The following is a 13,899-nucleotide window of genomic DNA, read 5'->3' on the forward strand; positions in this document are numbered from 1 at the left end:
ACGAGGAACAACGATCTCTCCACATCAACTGCAAGGAACTGCTGGCAGTTCATCTAGCCCTGTTGAACTTCAAGTCCCTCCTGCTAGGCAAAGTGGTGGAGGTGAACTCGGACAACACCACAGCCTTGGCTTACATCTCCAAGCAAGGGGGGACCCATTCGAGGAGCCTTTACGAGATCGCAAGGGACCTCCTCATTTGGTCAAGAAGTCTAAACCTCTCTCTAGTCACGAGGTTCATCCAGGGCAATATGAACGTGTCAGCAGATCGTCTGAGCAGAAGGAATCAGGTCATTCCCACGGAATGGACCCTCCACAAGAGTGTGTGCAACAGACTTTGGACCTTGTGGGGTCAACCTACCATAGATCTGTTTGCCACCTCCATGACCAAGAGACTTCCTCTGTTTTGTTCTCCTGTTCCAGACCCTGCAGCAGTTCATGTGGATGCCTTTCTACTGAACTGGTCCCATCTCGACCTGTACGCATTCCCTCCGTTCAAGATAATCAACAAGGTTCTGCAGAAATTCGTCTCGCACGAAGGAACACGGCTGACGCTGGTTGCTCCCCTTTGGCCTGCAAGAGAATGGTTCACAGAGGTACTACAATGGCTAGTAGACTTCCCCAGGACTCTACCTCTAAGAGTGGACCTTCTACGTCAACCTCACGTAGACAGGTTACATCCAAACCTCCACGCTCTTCAACTGACTGCCTTCAGACTGTCGAAAGATTCGCTAGAGCTCGAGGCTTTTCGAAGGAGGCAGCCAGGGCTATTGCCAGAGCAAGGAGGGTTTCCACTCGTAGGGTCTACCAGTCTAAGTGGGAGGTCTTCCGAAGCTGGTGTAGAGCCAATTCAATATCCTCTACCAATACCTCTGTGACCCAAATAGCTGACTTCCTGCTTCATCTTAGAAATGAGAGATCCCTTTCAGCTCCTACGATTAAGGGATATAGGAGTATGTTGGCCTCAGTTCTCCGCCATAGAGGTTTGGACCTGTCTTCCAACAAGGACCTTCAAGACATTCTTAAGTCTTTTGAGACGTCTAAAGATCGTCGTCTTTCCACTCCAGGCTGGAATTTAGACGTAGTCTTAAGGTTCCTTATGACATCTAGGTTCGAACCTCTCCAGTCAGCTTCATTCAAGGACCTTACCCTCAAGACTCTTTTTCTCGTTTGCCTGGCAACAGCTAAAAGAGTCAGTGAGGTTCATGCCTTCAGCAAGAACATTGGTTTCACGACCGAGTCTGCTACATGTTCTTTCCAGCTTGGATTCCTAGCAAAGAACGAGCTTCCTTCACGTCCTTGGCCTAGATCGTTCGAGATACCTAGCCTTTCCAACATGGTAGGTAACGAACTTGAGAGAGTTCTTTGCCCTGTCAGAGCTCTCAAATATTATCTAAAGAGGTCTAAACCTCTCCGAGGACAGTCAGAAGCCTTATGGTGTGCCATCAAGAAACCCTCGAGACCCATGTCCAAGAATGGGCTTTCGTATTATATAAGGCTTCTGATCAGAGAAGCACATTCTCACTTAAAGGAGGAAGACCTTGCATTGCTGAAGGTAAGGACCCACGAAGTAAGAGCCGTAGCTACTTCGATGGCCTTTAATAAAAACCGTTCTCTGCAGAGTGTAATGGATGCAACCTATTGGAGGAGCAAGTCAGTGTTTGCATCTTTTTATCTGAAAGATGTCCAGTCTCTTTACGAGAACTGCTACACCCTGGGACCATTCGTAGCAGCGAGTGCAGTAGTAGGTGAGGGCTCAGCCACTACATTCCCTTAATCCCATAACCTTTTTAACTTTTCTCTTGAATTCTTTTGTTGTTTTTATGGTTGTTACGGTAGGCTAAGAAGCCTTCCGCATCCTTTTGATTTGGCGGGTGGTCAATTCATTCTTGAGAAGCGCCTGGGTTAAAGGTTGTGTAGAGGTCCTTTAGTAGGGGTTGCAACCCTATATACTTTAGCACCTTGGGTTGATTCAGCCTCCAAGAGGAACGCTGCGCTCAGTAAGGAAGACGAACTTAAAAAAGAGGCAGAGTAACGGTTCAATTCGACTTCCTTACCAGGTACTTATTATTTCATTTGTTATTAGAGATAACTGTTATATGAAATGTGGGGATACTTGGCTATCCTTTTATCTTGTTCACTGGTTTTCACCCACCCCCCTGGGTGCGAATCAGCTACATGATTATCGGGTAAGTTTAATATTGAAAAATGTTATTTTCATTAGTAAAATAAATTTTTGAATATACTTACCCGATAATCATGATTTAATTGACCCTCCCTTCCTCCCCATAAAGAACCAGTGGGATCGAGGAATAATTGAGGAGGTGTCAACAAGAAGTACTTGAGTACCTGGCCACAGGTGGCGCTGTTAGTACACCCCCTTCTAGTATTGTGATAGCTGGCGTATCCCTCCTTAGATTTCTGTCGGGCAACGGAGTTGACAGCTACATGATTATCGGGTAAGTATATTCAAAAATTTATTTTACTAATGAAAATAACATTTTTACTGAAAGATTATCCTCCTTTGAGCCTTAAGCAATATCAGGCATAGCAACTATTTTCATGCTGACCTATATTCATTTGTAAAATAAGATGCTTGTGAAATATAAAACTTACAGAAAATTTAGCTTCATAATTGTTGTAAATTACGAGTGAATTTTACCATTTATTATTCAGAAGGTGATTATAATTATCCTTATGATCAGCATTGTAGTGTATGTCTTAAAACAAATTCGAGTGTATGAATAGTATATAAAATTTTAGATAGTGTACAGTATTTATATTGTATCATAAGCTCATTATTTTTAGCTCTACCACATCAGATTATTTTTGCTCTTTAGATGGAGTCAGATAGGTTCAAACATTTTGTCCAAGAGGCGTGGGTTGATCAAAGGCAATGGAAAGAAGATGAAAAACGGCGTCAAATGGAAGAAAATCGAAAGGCAGAAGTAGAAGCGGCAGCCTTGCAAAAGAAACATGAAGAAGAGGAAAGAAAGATTGAGGAAGAAAGGCTTAAGAAACAAGCTGAATGGAAGGTTCAGTTAGAAACCCAGATTGAAGAAATGAAGTGAGTCATTCTTCAGAAAGTTTTTTTTTTTTTTTTTTATTAATTGATAATTCATAACATGTAAAGTAGCAACTTTTAACAAATGTAGATATTCAAAAAAAGGAATCAGTTATTTCTTAAGTAGTCTATATTTATAGATACAGACCCTGATTTTACATACCATAAGACTCAAATTTAGTACACAATTTTAGTTAAAAATTTCAAATAACTTTAGAACTATTATGGATGGATTTGTTATTACCGAGTAAGTGCACCATATCAGGTAGAACATTTTTTTATTCTTTCTTTCTTATTCTGTGTTAATGACTTTGGAGCTCTGTCTTATATTTTAAAAGTTATTCCATCAAAATCTGGAAAACAAATCTGGAAAACAATTTAGTTCAATATTTAGAGGGCTGGACTCCATGCCCTTCATTCAAAGCCTCAGTGAGTATAACTTGAAAGCACCTTTTATGTTGAAGTTTTTCAACTGTCTTATTAGAGATAGCATCAAGAAACTGGACTAAACTATAGTTTTCAATATCAAACTTACCCGATGATCATATAGCTGTCAGCTCTGCTGCCCGACAGAAAATCTACGGGCGGAATACGCCAGCTATCGCTATACAGGTGGGGGTGTACATCAACAGCGCCATCTGTCAAGTAGGTACTCAAGTACTCGATGTCAACAAAGAACCAATTTTCTCTCTGTCGTGCCAATGGCAGGACCTACTTAATACGCCGTCCCTAACTGGAGTTATTTTCACAACGATTTGGTGAAGTACACTATTCCAGTTTTGAGCTTTCGCTATGCAGGGGTTTTATCTTCATTTCAAAACTTGAACTCGTTTTGGATAGATTTAATTATGGTGACGAAGAGAGTATGGACTCTCTTTCACTTTTAAATGGCCGACCCTTCCCTTAGACGGAAGTGTGTTTAGGTTTTTGGTAATTATGCTTAACAAGTTATACAGTAGATCTATTTATTTTATATCTCTCCGCCTTTATAGGCCTCTTCGATTAACTTTCCATTTATTATAAACTTATAAAAAATTAATTTTTATGTTTGTTTATATGCGATCTTTCCTAATAGTAGGCGGTCCTTACTTGGAACCGAAGTTATTTAACATTGAGCCCGTCATATCGTATTTAACCTTTTAAGAATTTAATACTTTTTTAATTTTCAAAGATGAACTAACGTTTAGTTTTTTAGTCTCCGCAGTTGTTGACGTTCAGAACGTTCAACATGCGCTCTATCGTTACGATAGAGAGAGAGTGTATCACGGTTTCACGTTGCAGTAAGAGTAAACCGATTCTAGCGTTTCGTTCATTCTTTCTTAGCTTAAATGGTTTAAATTCTAAATAAAGGAACTTTTTATTTGGGAAACCTTTCAGTTTTTTCCTTTAGCAAATAACATGTTTTAACGATATATAATTGGGCTCTTCTCTCAGTTGCTAAGAAGAGAGAGAGAGATAGAGACGGAGGGAGAGAGAGGAGAATAAACGTTTCGTTCAAGCGGGTAACGTTGTTCTCGTTTTTTACTCTTCTCCCTAGTCGCTGTAGGGGAAGAAGGTAAAACGTTTCTAGAGTTTTATTCTTGTTCCCAGGCTTTATGCGGTGAGAGATTGTAAACGTAGTTTATTTGATCTAGTGTTTAGTCTCTTTTCCAGCCACTGAATTCGTTTTTACTCTTCTCCCTAGTCGCTGTAGGGGAAGAAGGTAAAACGTTTCTAGAGTTTTATTCTTGTTCCCAGGCTTTATGCGGTGAGAGATTGTAAACGTAGTTTATTGGATCTAGTGTTTAGTCTCTTTTCCAGCCACTGAATTCTTTATCTTTATTTATGTTTTTCTGTTGCATTGTAAAACTGTTTTCGCAATTACTACCTTTTAATGAAGGATAGGATTGCGTGTTTCAGGTAGAAATCAGTTAAAGTTTCGATTTCAGTGAAATAAGTGCAAACAGAAAATCAAAAGTGATAAAGTGATATGCGCAAAGTGTAACAGTGTTGCGTCCGAGGGTTCGTCTGTTCGTGCCATTTGTTCACCTAGTCCGGGACCTCTTACAAGCTCCCAAGCCCAGGGGAGAAGTAATGTCGAACGACTTATGGGTTCCACAGGCCTTGATCGACGAACAGACGTTTTTCCCTCCGTGGTTTCGGGGGTATCTACACACGTTGCCGACGTGAGATCGCCCCACCCACACAAAGACGAGAGAGCCCATTTATTCCTCGTCTGCGGAAGAGGTTTCTCGTAGAAACCATGGACCAGATCTTGCAGCTTTTAAGTGCAAGTCGGTCCCTTCCGCGCAAGTCCAACGGCCTAGGTGTAGCCACTGGGTCAGTTCGGACTCGCTGCAGTCATCCGACGACTGCACACCTCCCAAGAGAGGCAAGGTGGTACCGCAACAGGCAGTAACTCCGTCTGTTGCCGCACCAGCTGTTTTAGACCCTCAGTCATAACGGACAGTGGCTCCGTTTGTTGCCGTTTTTTTTGTAGACCCTAAGTGGTCTTTACTGCAGTCTATGCAGACTCAGTTAGCTGCGGTTATGCAGGAGTTTCGTGCGGGGAAGGTTTACACTGCTCTCGTTAGCCTACAACCTGCCACGGTTGTGCGCCCAGCTCACGCTGAGGCTGCCTGCTCCCACACTCCGGCTGCGGAGAGCTCCACCTCCGATGCGCAATCGACCCTGCCAGACGCATGTTAACGTTAGCCGACGTGCGGCTCCCTCCGTTAACATGCGTGAGCTACCGCATCAGCAGTGGGAAGGTGGAGTCAAGCTGCCGTGTTTTGACGCGATGCGTTAGTTTCCGCAACCCACGGCAGTCCCCACCACGCACCACCACTCCGCTTTGGTTGTTGCCTGCTCCCACACTCCGACTGCGGAGAAGGTTGACGATGCACCCGTTTACCTACAACCTGCCACGGTTGTGCGCCCAGCATGGCTGCCTGCTCCCACACTCTTGTTGTGAGAGCTCCTCCACCCATGCGCAGTCGACCCTGCCAGACGCATGCTGACTCCCACAGACACACGGAGCACTCCGTTGCCGTGCGTGAGTTACCACAGGCTGCCGTGTTTTGACACGGTGTGTCAGCCTCCGCAACCCACTGTGGTTACCGCCACTCGCCCGCAGCAGACTAGTCAGTCAGGAGTTGAGGCTTCCCCACACAGCTTTGGTTGTTGCCAGCTCACAGACTGTCAAGCAGTTACATGACGTTGCCTTCTGGTCTGCTACTAATGCACCAGTGCTGTATGTCCTCACGCACCTGTTGTGGTTGACAGTTCAGTTTTTGACAGTTCACAGACTGTCAAGCAGTTACATAACGTTGCCTTCTGGTCTGCTGCTTATGCACCAGTGAGACCCTCACTGAGATAACCTAGCTTTTCTCGGACATGGTTCCTGTAGATGAGAAAGTGCTGTTCTCCCTCCTTTTGATATTCCTTTGAGGACTGTCATTTGGAGAAGAGCCTTAAGCTGCTTAGCCTCCTATGGACTTTAATTAAAGCATAACAATGCTTCCAGGGATGGTAAATGGTTCCGCTTCAGTCGCTAACCCCGTCTGTTGCCACACCTGCTCCCATGGACCCTAATGGGCTTTGTTGCAAGACATGCAGTCCAAGCTTAGTCCTTGATAGAGGATTTTTTACGGAGAAGAACCTTCTAGCCAACAACCTTCCTACCGGTTGGTTGTACGCCCTGTTGAGGCTGGGGTATCCTACTCACGTCCGCCAGTTGAGATGGTTCCTCCACCGGTGCGACCCAGTGTGGGTTGCCAGTCGCACGTTGACGTTAAGCGACTCTCGGAGGTGGTTGTGGACGTTCAGTGTGTCACTAGGAAGACGTTCAACAACCAGCAGAGGTGACTTGTTGTGACGCAGTGCGGCAACCTCAGCAACCCGGTAGGGGGTTGACTGCACAACCCACACAGTCTAGACATTTTCGGGTTGACGCTGTACTTCCTCGCGTCCCCATGGTTGACAGTTCACAGACTGTGCAGCAGTACCATGATCTTGTGTCCGGCTCCGTCACGCATCCACCAGTGCGACCGGATTCAGCGAGTCAGACGTTGCCCACTCCGTTGCCGTTTCCTCATCAGTTTCGGATGAGGAACCCTCTGATGAGGACATTGCTGAACAAGACGATCAACCCCCAGCCCTGCTATCCATCCAGAAGATGCTGAAGAAGGAACACTGCCCTGTCAGGCTGTGGATGAGTCTGGTTAGGACACTGTCATCCGTGGTTCAATTTGTGTCACTTGGAAGACTACACCTCCGTCCTCTTCTGTATCATCTAGCTTTTCACTGGAAAAGGACAAGACGCTAGAAGCGGTCTCGATCCCGGTTTCCGGAAAGATAAAGTCTGGTCTGACTTGGTGAAAGGACTTTATCAACCTTTGAAAGGGTCTTCCCCTGACTGTTCAGACTCCCAACCACGTTCTCTTCTCGGACGCATCGGACGTAGGCTGGGGTGCGACATTAGGCGGTAGGGAATGCTCGGGATTATGGAACTCGAGTCAAAGGACAATGCATTTCAACTGCAAGAAGCTTCTGGCAGTACGTCTGACCTGGAAAAGCTTCAGGTCTCTCCTTCAAGGCAAAGTGGTGGAGGTGAACACGGTCAACTCCCTGCTTTGACGTACATCTCCAAGCAAGGAGGGACCTACTCTCTGACATGGTACGAGTTCGCAAGTGACCTCCCCTCCTGTTCAACAGGTCTAGACTTTTCACTAGTAACGAGGTTCATCCAAGGCAACTTGAATGTCATAGCAGATTGTCTCAGTAGGAAGGGACAATAATTCCAACATATTGGACCCTCCACAAGGATGTATGCAAGAGACTTTGGGTCACCTGGGGCTAGCCAACCATAGATCTCTTCGCAACCTCGATGACCAAGAGGCTCCCAATACTTTGCTCACCTATCCCGGACCCAGCAGTAGTTCATATAGATGCCTTTCTACTAGATTGGTCTCATCTAGATCTATATGCATTCCCTCCGTTCTAGATTGTCAACAAGGTACTGCAGAAGTTCGCCTCTCACGAAGGGACAAAGTTGACGCTAGTTGCTTCCCTCTGGCCCGCGAGAGAATAACTTACCGAGGTACTTCGATGGCTAGTAGACGTTCCCAGAACTCTTCCCCTAAGGGTGGACCTGCTACGTCTGCTACGCGTAAAGAAGGTACTCCAAGGCCTCCACGCTCTTCGTCTGACTGCCTTCAGAATATCGAAAGACTCTCGAGAACTAGAGGTTTTTCGAAAGAGGCAACCAGAGCGATTGCTAGAGCAAGGAGAACATCCACCCTTAGAGTCTACCAATCGAAGTGGGAAATCTTCCGAAACTGGTGCAAGTCAGTATCCGTATCCTCAACCAGTACCTCTGTAACTCAAATAGCTGACTTCCTCTTATATCTGAGGAAAGAACGATCTCTTTCAGCTCCCACTATCAAGGGTTACAGAAGCATGTTGGCATCAGTCTTCCGTCACAGAGGCTTAGATCTTTCCTACAATAAAGATCTACAGGACCTCCTTAAGTCTTTTGAGACCACGAAGGAGCGTCGTTTGGTTACACCTGGTTGGAATTTAGACGTGGTTCTAAGATTCCTTATGTCAGACAGGTTCGAACCACTTCAATCAGCCTCCCTGAAAGATCTCACCTTTAAGACTCTTTTCCTGATATGCTTAACCACAGCTAAAAGAGTCAGTGAGATTCATGCCTTCAGCAAGAACATCGGATTCTCATCCGAAACGGCTACATGTTCTACATCTTGGTTTTCTAGCCAAACACGAGCTGCCTTCTCGACCTTGACCAATATCGTTCGATATTCCAAACTTATCGTATGGTTGGAAATGAACTAGAAAGAGTATTATGTCCTGTAAGAGCTCTTAAGTTCTATTTTAAAAACCTTTACGAGGCCCGTCTGAAGCTTTATGGTGTTCAGTTAAGAATCCATCTTTGCCTATGTCAGAGAATTCTTTATCCTATTTTATCAGACTGTTAATACGAGAAGCTCATTCCCTTCTGAATGAGGAAGACCAAGCTTGGCTGAAGGTAAGGACACACGAAGTTAGAGCTGTCACAACTTCCGTGGCCTTTAAACAAAATAGATCTCTGCAAAGTATATTCGACGCAACCTATTGGAAAAGCAAATCAGTGTTCGCGTCTTTTATCTTAAGAATGTCCAGTCTCTTTACGAGAACTGCTACACTCTGGGACCATTCGTAGCAACGAGTGCAGTAGTGGTGGGGGCTCCACCACTACAATTCCCTAATTCCAGAACCTTTTTAATCTTTCTCTTGAAATATTTTTGGGTTGTCCGGAAGGCTAAGAAGCCTTTCGCATCCTACTTGATTTGGCGGGTGGTCAAAATCATTTCTTGAGAAGCGCCTAGATTAGAGGTTTTGATGAGGACCTTTAGTATGGGTTGCAACCCTTCATACTTCAGCTCCTAGGAGTCGCTCAGCATCCTATGAGGATCGCGAGGCTCAGTAAGGAAGACGTACTTAAAAAGGCAGAGTAATTGTTCAAGTCGTCTTCCTTACCAGGTACTTATTTATTTTATGCTTGTTATTTTGAATAACTGCTAAAATGAAATACGGAATACTTAGCTCATAATGTCAACATGTAATGCTGGTCTCTACCCACCCCCCTGGGTGTGAATCAGCTATATGATCATCGGGTAAGTTTGATATTGAAAAATGTTATTTTCCTTAGTAAAATAAATTTTTGTATATACTTACCCGATGATCATAAATTAAAGGACCCACCCTTCCTCCCCAATAGAGACCCAGTGGAACAGAGGAGAAAATTGGTTCTGTGTTGACATCGAGTACTTGAGTACCTACTTGACAGATGGCGCTGTTGATGTACACCCCCACCTGTATAGCGATCGCTGGCGTATTCCGCCCGTAGGTTTTTTCTGTCGGGCAGCAGAGCTGACAGCTATATGATCATCGGGTAAGTATATTCAAAAATTTATTTTACTAAGGAAAATAACATTTTTCTACTGAGCATAAGTCTTGAACCTCATGATGATCCTTAGGGCCATATGTTAGATGAGGATGAGAAGCAAATACAACAGCTCTGTATTAGGCCACTAGACTTCAAAGGCCTTTTGGGATGATTTGAGTATCATGTAAAAGAAGGTAGAGCTGGTTAATGGTTTTATATTTCATTTTGTACTACCTAAGAAGTTGAAACTTAACCAGTCAAACCTCTTCCATCGTTAAATGGAAATACTAGGTTTAAATGAGATACTTAGCTGCCTTGAACCTATACAGTATGCAATCATTTTTTTTTCTTCTGGTTACAAATCGTGTTAAACATTTGGTAGAAAAGCTCTTTCTGACCTGTCCAAAAGACTTACTTGATAGTGAAACCATTATCATGAATATAGTTCTTTGGAGTATCCAAAAAGAACTTGGCAACCTACTGAGCACTACCTCCCATTGTTATTATGAAATGAACATGGCACTTAGAGAAAATGTTGTCTTGAAATTGAGGCCTCAGAACTGAATCTCATAAGTTGACAGGTAAGGTAAAGGCTTGTTATCATGTGGATGGATGCACAAATCCCTTTTCAAATTGTATCGTGAACACAAGAGACTAGGAACCTCTCCATCTTCTCCATGAAGAAAAGTTTTTTGGTAATTCATTCCATAGCCAAAGAAGATTCTTTCTGATTTGCATTGACAATGTCATCCTACTTCTGAAGGCCTGTTGATTAGGCTAGCTCTTGATCCCTCACAACGATACTTACATCCTATCATTTGTTACAGACTCGTTAAGTATCTAACCAGGTGCTTGCACTTTCCCAAGAAGACATGATCAGAAGGTTCATAACTATGTACTCATTAAATATTTTAGGGTAATCACGTTGTACCAATTCACTTCTCAACACAAAGACGACAAGTAGATGGAGGGGCAGGGTATGTTTCACAGTTTGTTAGATACAGATTGATGTCTAGCTTGTAAACCCACATATTTTAACTGTTCTGAACAGTTACAGTATTTTGCATTTCTCCTCATTAAAAACTCAGTTTAAAAAGTTGGGACTGTGGATAACAAAATCTTAGACTATTTCATTTTTGATATTTGATCTTTTGGAGTGAGTATCCTATAGGCCAAAACCATATAGCAAGTGATCATATAAGTCAGGACAGCTGTATGTATATATTTATTGCCTTTTGATATGAGTGTTAATTTCTAAGCCTTCCTTCACTTATTATTTTACCATATACTGTACGTGTATGAATATTCTATTCTGTTGCAGGTTTGTTCCCTTTTGATGTGTTCCATAAGAATGTATACTTTTTATGAATTACTGTAGGATAATTGTACAGTAGTAGTAATACTGTAACAGTATTAATATTTAATCTTATTGAAATATGATTGTTGTTAATTATTATGGGCAAAGGTGTTTATCATATACTCTCCTATGAATCTGATGTACGAAATTTAGATTGTTGTGGCTCTTTTTTTGCACTGTATATACTGTATATGTGAACTCTTTTGATAGACAAAGTATTTTGACAGAGCACGAGAAAAGAGAGATGATAGACTTAGAATTGAAGAAATGGGCTTAGAGAGAGAAAAGCTGCGCCTCCATGAAATATATCAGCGGAGGGTAAGGATGAAGGAGTTGCGACAAAGGAAAGAACTTGAGTAAGTATATGAGCTTTGTATTTTTGTCTGTAACTTACACATCATTGCTGGTACAATATTTTATAATTCAAATATCAAGTCACAGATATTCTTTAAGATGAAATTCACTTTACTTTGGTATAACTTACACCCAAAGGCAATAATACTTTGAGACTATATTCCCCTAATCAGTATTAGGGGTTAGATATAGCTCTAGTACAGTATAGACATGGACATATCCACACAACCATAAAGTGAAAGGTAATAAATCATAAGCTAATTAACTTAAATTGGGTAGATTTTTACACACACACACACACACACACACACACACACACACACACATATATATATATATATATATATATGTGTGTGTGTGTGTATATATATGCATATATGTATATATATATATATATATATATATATATATATATATATATATATATATATATATATATATATATATATATACACACATACATTTATTCATTTATATATATATATATATATATATATATATATATATATATATATATATATATATATATATATATATATATATATATATATATTTATATGCACTGGTGTATACAGGCCATAAAAATAACAGCTAAATATTTAGGTGGGTATGTACATACATGCCATGCACACACACACAGAACCAACCCTTGTTTACATCCTGCCACAACCCCTTCCCCCTTTCCTAACTACATCACAGCAGTTGTGGTTTCTGAGTGTACCTCCAGAGGTACCTCCTCTTACCAGGTTATGACTACTGTACTCCCCCTTTCCCCTAACCAAGGGACGGGCAGAGATCGAGTAGTTATACGTCTGGCAGTGCCTCTCAGTGTGACTGGAAAAAATATATTTATATATATATATAACCAGACACTCGCTCTTTATTGCACAGGGAAGATATATATCTATGCACCCACACATTAATGCCCTGCCCTAAGTCGTTAGTTGGTTTCAAGAGACCCAACGTAAATCATTATTTTATGTAGGTTGGATTATCACCCTATAAAGTGACTTATCCATACCCTATACACATACTGAACATAAAATGTATGAACAACCTGCTATCATTTTACAAAAGACATACAGTGTACGTTTATCAATAAAGCTTCAGTATGAAGTAGGGTACATTACTGTACTGTACAGTACTTAATTGTTATTTTTTTTTTTTATTTATTAACCAACGTGAGGCCAAATAAAAGGACTTAACTTGGATTTTATTTTGTATTCAATATTTAAGGAGTGATGTAAAGTAGTAGCTAACTAAGATCTGTTTAACTGATGTAAAGGAGGGTATTATTGTATATATAATAAACACTTTGAACAGAGCGCCAACAGATATTTGCTTTAAAGTATGAAATAGAAATATCAGCAAAAAAGATGGAAAGGTAAAAATTGCAAGGATTTTTATACAGTGCTATACAGTAGTGATATAAGAAATAGCTTTGCCAATAGAAATAAAGAAACACTTGAGCTGGTGCCATAAGTAACAGAAGTAAAACTAACTTTAAAAGACATAAAGAGAAACAAAGAGCCGGAGAAGATGGCCTAACAATGATTTGATAAGAGACAGCGGAGATTTCCTCACCGTAAAATTTGCTGAACTTTTTAAAAAAATCTCTCTCCACCCTTAACCCTTTAACCCCCAGGCTATTTGGAAATTTCCAACCCTTAACCCCCAGGGGGTTATTTTTTTCCCCAGCACATTTTGCAGTATATTTTTTTTAAATTGCTCTAACAGCCTTAATTTTTGTCATAGAGAGGTCAGGTTGGTCTCATTCTCTTGGAAAATGCCTGAATTTTTTCAAAAAATTATAAAAAATATAAAAAAAAAAAATTTGTATAGCATTTTTTTGCAAGGACGTACCGGTACGTCCATGGGGGTAAAGGGATGGCTTTTGTGAAACGTACCAGTACGTCCTTTGGGGGTAAAAGGGTAAGTCCGCTGTTTTCATGCGGTCAATACACCACCTATAGTAGTCTTGTAGTCTTATAGTCATGATACTATTATTATTATTATTATTTTTTTTTTATTATTATTATTACTTGCTAAGCCACAACCCTAGTTGGAAAAGCAGGATGCTATAAGCCCAGGGACCCCAGCAGGGAAAATAGCCCAGTGCAAAAAGAAACAAGGAAAAATATATTTTGAGAACAGAAACAGCATTAAAATAAATATTTCCTAAATAAATTACAAAAACTT

The 13,899-nt window shown here is 41.4% G+C and overlaps 1 protein-coding gene across 4 annotated transcripts in view; it reads left to right on the forward strand.

The window, feature by feature from the left end:
- Window positions 1-13,899, forward strand: part of LOC137652383 (trichoplein keratin filament-binding protein-like) — a 73,900-nt gene that overhangs the window by 22,237 nt on the left and 37,764 nt on the right. For all 4 annotated transcript variants that reach the window (XM_068385764.1, XM_068385767.1, XM_068385763.1 and 1 more), the window contains exons 5-6: window positions 2,838-3,064; window positions 11,574-11,702. In XM_068385764.1, coding sequence (XP_068241865.1) covers window positions 2,838-3,064; window positions 11,574-11,702 — 356 coding nt within the window. The remainder of the gene's footprint in view (window positions 1-2,837; window positions 3,065-11,573; window positions 11,703-13,899) is intronic.

This window comes from Palaemon carinicauda, chromosome 13 (assembly GCF_036898095.1).
Source record: "Palaemon carinicauda isolate YSFRI2023 chromosome 13, ASM3689809v2, whole genome shotgun sequence".
Classification (NCBI taxonomy): Eukaryota; Metazoa; Arthropoda; class Malacostraca; order Decapoda; family Palaemonidae; genus Palaemon; species Palaemon carinicauda.